Below are 2,050 nucleotides of genomic sequence, written 5' to 3' on the forward strand. Positions count from 1 at the left end.
TAAATAAATTAAAGCAGATATAAAATAAATAAAATAAAGAGTAGATGTAATGTAATTTAATTTAATTTAATTTAATTTAATTTGTTTAAGATATTTCTAAGGGAAGAATATTTAATATATTTTGCGGTGTACATACAGCTGAAAATTTCTTTTTAATTTGGAAGTGGCAGCAGCAGAATACTGCTTTAGAATATATTGTTCATAGATATTTATTTGTTTATTTTATTATTTTATTCGTTTTTATTAATTATATTTCTTTATTTTCTTCTTTCAATGACAATTTCTTCGCGCTTTCCCTCGCGCTGCATGAAGCAGCGGCGTATATCAACAGGTCTTGCTGCAGTACATTCTTTTAAATCTTCTTCTTCTTCTTTATCTTCTTCATCTGACGCCTCCTCTTTATCTTCTGCTTCTTCTTTATCTTCTGCTTCTTCTTTATCTTCTGCTTCTTGTTCTTCAAAGCCACTTCAAACTTTATGTAATGAAGGCAAACGAACGAAGAAATATAATTTATTTCACCTCGCAGTCAAAGCCCTTCAAGCAGATCTTCTTCTTCAATCAATTTATTTTAAACCCGCTGCAATCTCTGAATTTTCTCTCCTTTGCGATTCTCTAGCAGAAGCACTCGCTGCTACAAAACCCACCAAACAGCAGCAGCAGCAGCAACAGCAGCAGCAGCAGCAGCAGCAGCAACAGGAACTGCAGCAGCAACAGCAATACCAAGAGGCGAAAAACGTTCAGCAGCAGGAAAAGCAGAAACTACAGCAGCAAAATGAGCAGCAACAGCATCAACAAAAGGAGCAGCAACTGCAGCAGCAGCCACAGCAGCAGCAACTGCAGCAGCAACTGCAACTGCAGCAGCAGCAGCAGCAGCAGCAGCAAGCTTCTTTATTTTCTTTATTCCCCATTGGGCGGCTGCTTGAACTTCGATATTCGTCGTCTGTACACCGACCGACGCCAACTACGCCAGTGCATTCCGTCTTAGTCTACTTAAAATGCAGGTACTTATTTATTTAATTTTATTTAATTTTATTTAATTTAATTTTATTTCATTTAATTAAATGAATTAATTTAAATTCAATTTAAAAATGCGATCATATATATATGTATATATGTATATGTATATAAGATATAACATATAATATATATATATACAAACATAAATAAGCATAAACATATACATACATACAATATAAAAACATTTAAGTAAACAATTAAACAAAAGGATAAATAAATATTTATAAATATTTGCTGCAGGGGGTCAGCAGACGCTATTCGTTTGCTGCTGCGGCATGCATGCGTCGGCTATGCTGAGGTGTACGCGGACAAATCTTTCTGTAGTTGTGTTGATGTTTCGAGTTTATTTGCTGCTTCTTCTTTACCTTTAACGCTGCCTTACTTTGCTGATAATAAACAACAAATGAACGGGGCAAGAACTGTGCTGCTGTATCTCGCAAAAACATATAAACTCATGCGCAGCAGCAGCAACAATATTTGCTGCTGCTGCTGCTGCTGCTGCGACTCCAACAACAAATGCAACAGCAATAATACTTCCTGCTGCTGCACAAAATGCAACAGCAACAACTGCAGCAGCAACTGCAGCAACAGCAGCAACAGCAGCAACAACAGCAGCAACTGCAGCAACAGCAACAGCTGCAACAGCAGCAGCAGCAACAACAACTGCAGCAACTGCAGCAACAGCAACAACTGCAGGAGCAGCGACAACTGCAGCAACTGCAGCAACTGCAGCAACAGCAGCAGCAGCAGCAACTGCAGCAACTGCAGCAACAGCAGCAACAGCAGCAGCAATACGTTGCAAGAGGAGTCGGTTGTAGATTTTGCGTTTGCTGCCTTAAATGCAGTTTGGCGTGCAGAGTGTACGTGCAGATATTCAAAGTCGTCGAACAAAGACAGAGAGAAAGCAGCTTACTGTAGAGACTTCATTCTCCCTCTATTAGCTGACTTCTGCTGCTTACTCAAACATACACAGCAGCAGCAAGAGCAGCAGCAGCAAGAGCAGCAGCAGCAAGAGCAGCAGCAGCAAGAGCAG

General features: G+C 39.4%; 1 protein-coding gene across 1 annotated transcript; it reads left to right on the top strand.

The window, feature by feature from the left end:
- Nucleotides 1-616: 616 nt before the first annotated feature.
- Nucleotides 617-1,935, top strand: EAH_00066850 (glutathione s-transferase, putative; the record flags this gene model as incomplete). The annotated part of the gene is made up of 3 exons (XM_013392644.1): nucleotides 617-1,001; nucleotides 1,258-1,315; nucleotides 1,579-1,935. Coding segments are annotated over 3 exons (800 nt in total), but the record flags the coding sequence as incomplete, so codon positions are not given.
- Nucleotides 1,936-2,050: the final 115 nt, after the last annotated feature.

Source organism: Eimeria acervulina, genomic scaffold (genome assembly GCF_000499425.1).
Source record: "Eimeria acervulina Houghton genomic scaffold, Eah_scaff2553, whole genome shotgun sequence".
Taxonomy (NCBI): Eukaryota; Apicomplexa; class Conoidasida; order Eucoccidiorida; family Eimeriidae; genus Eimeria; species Eimeria acervulina.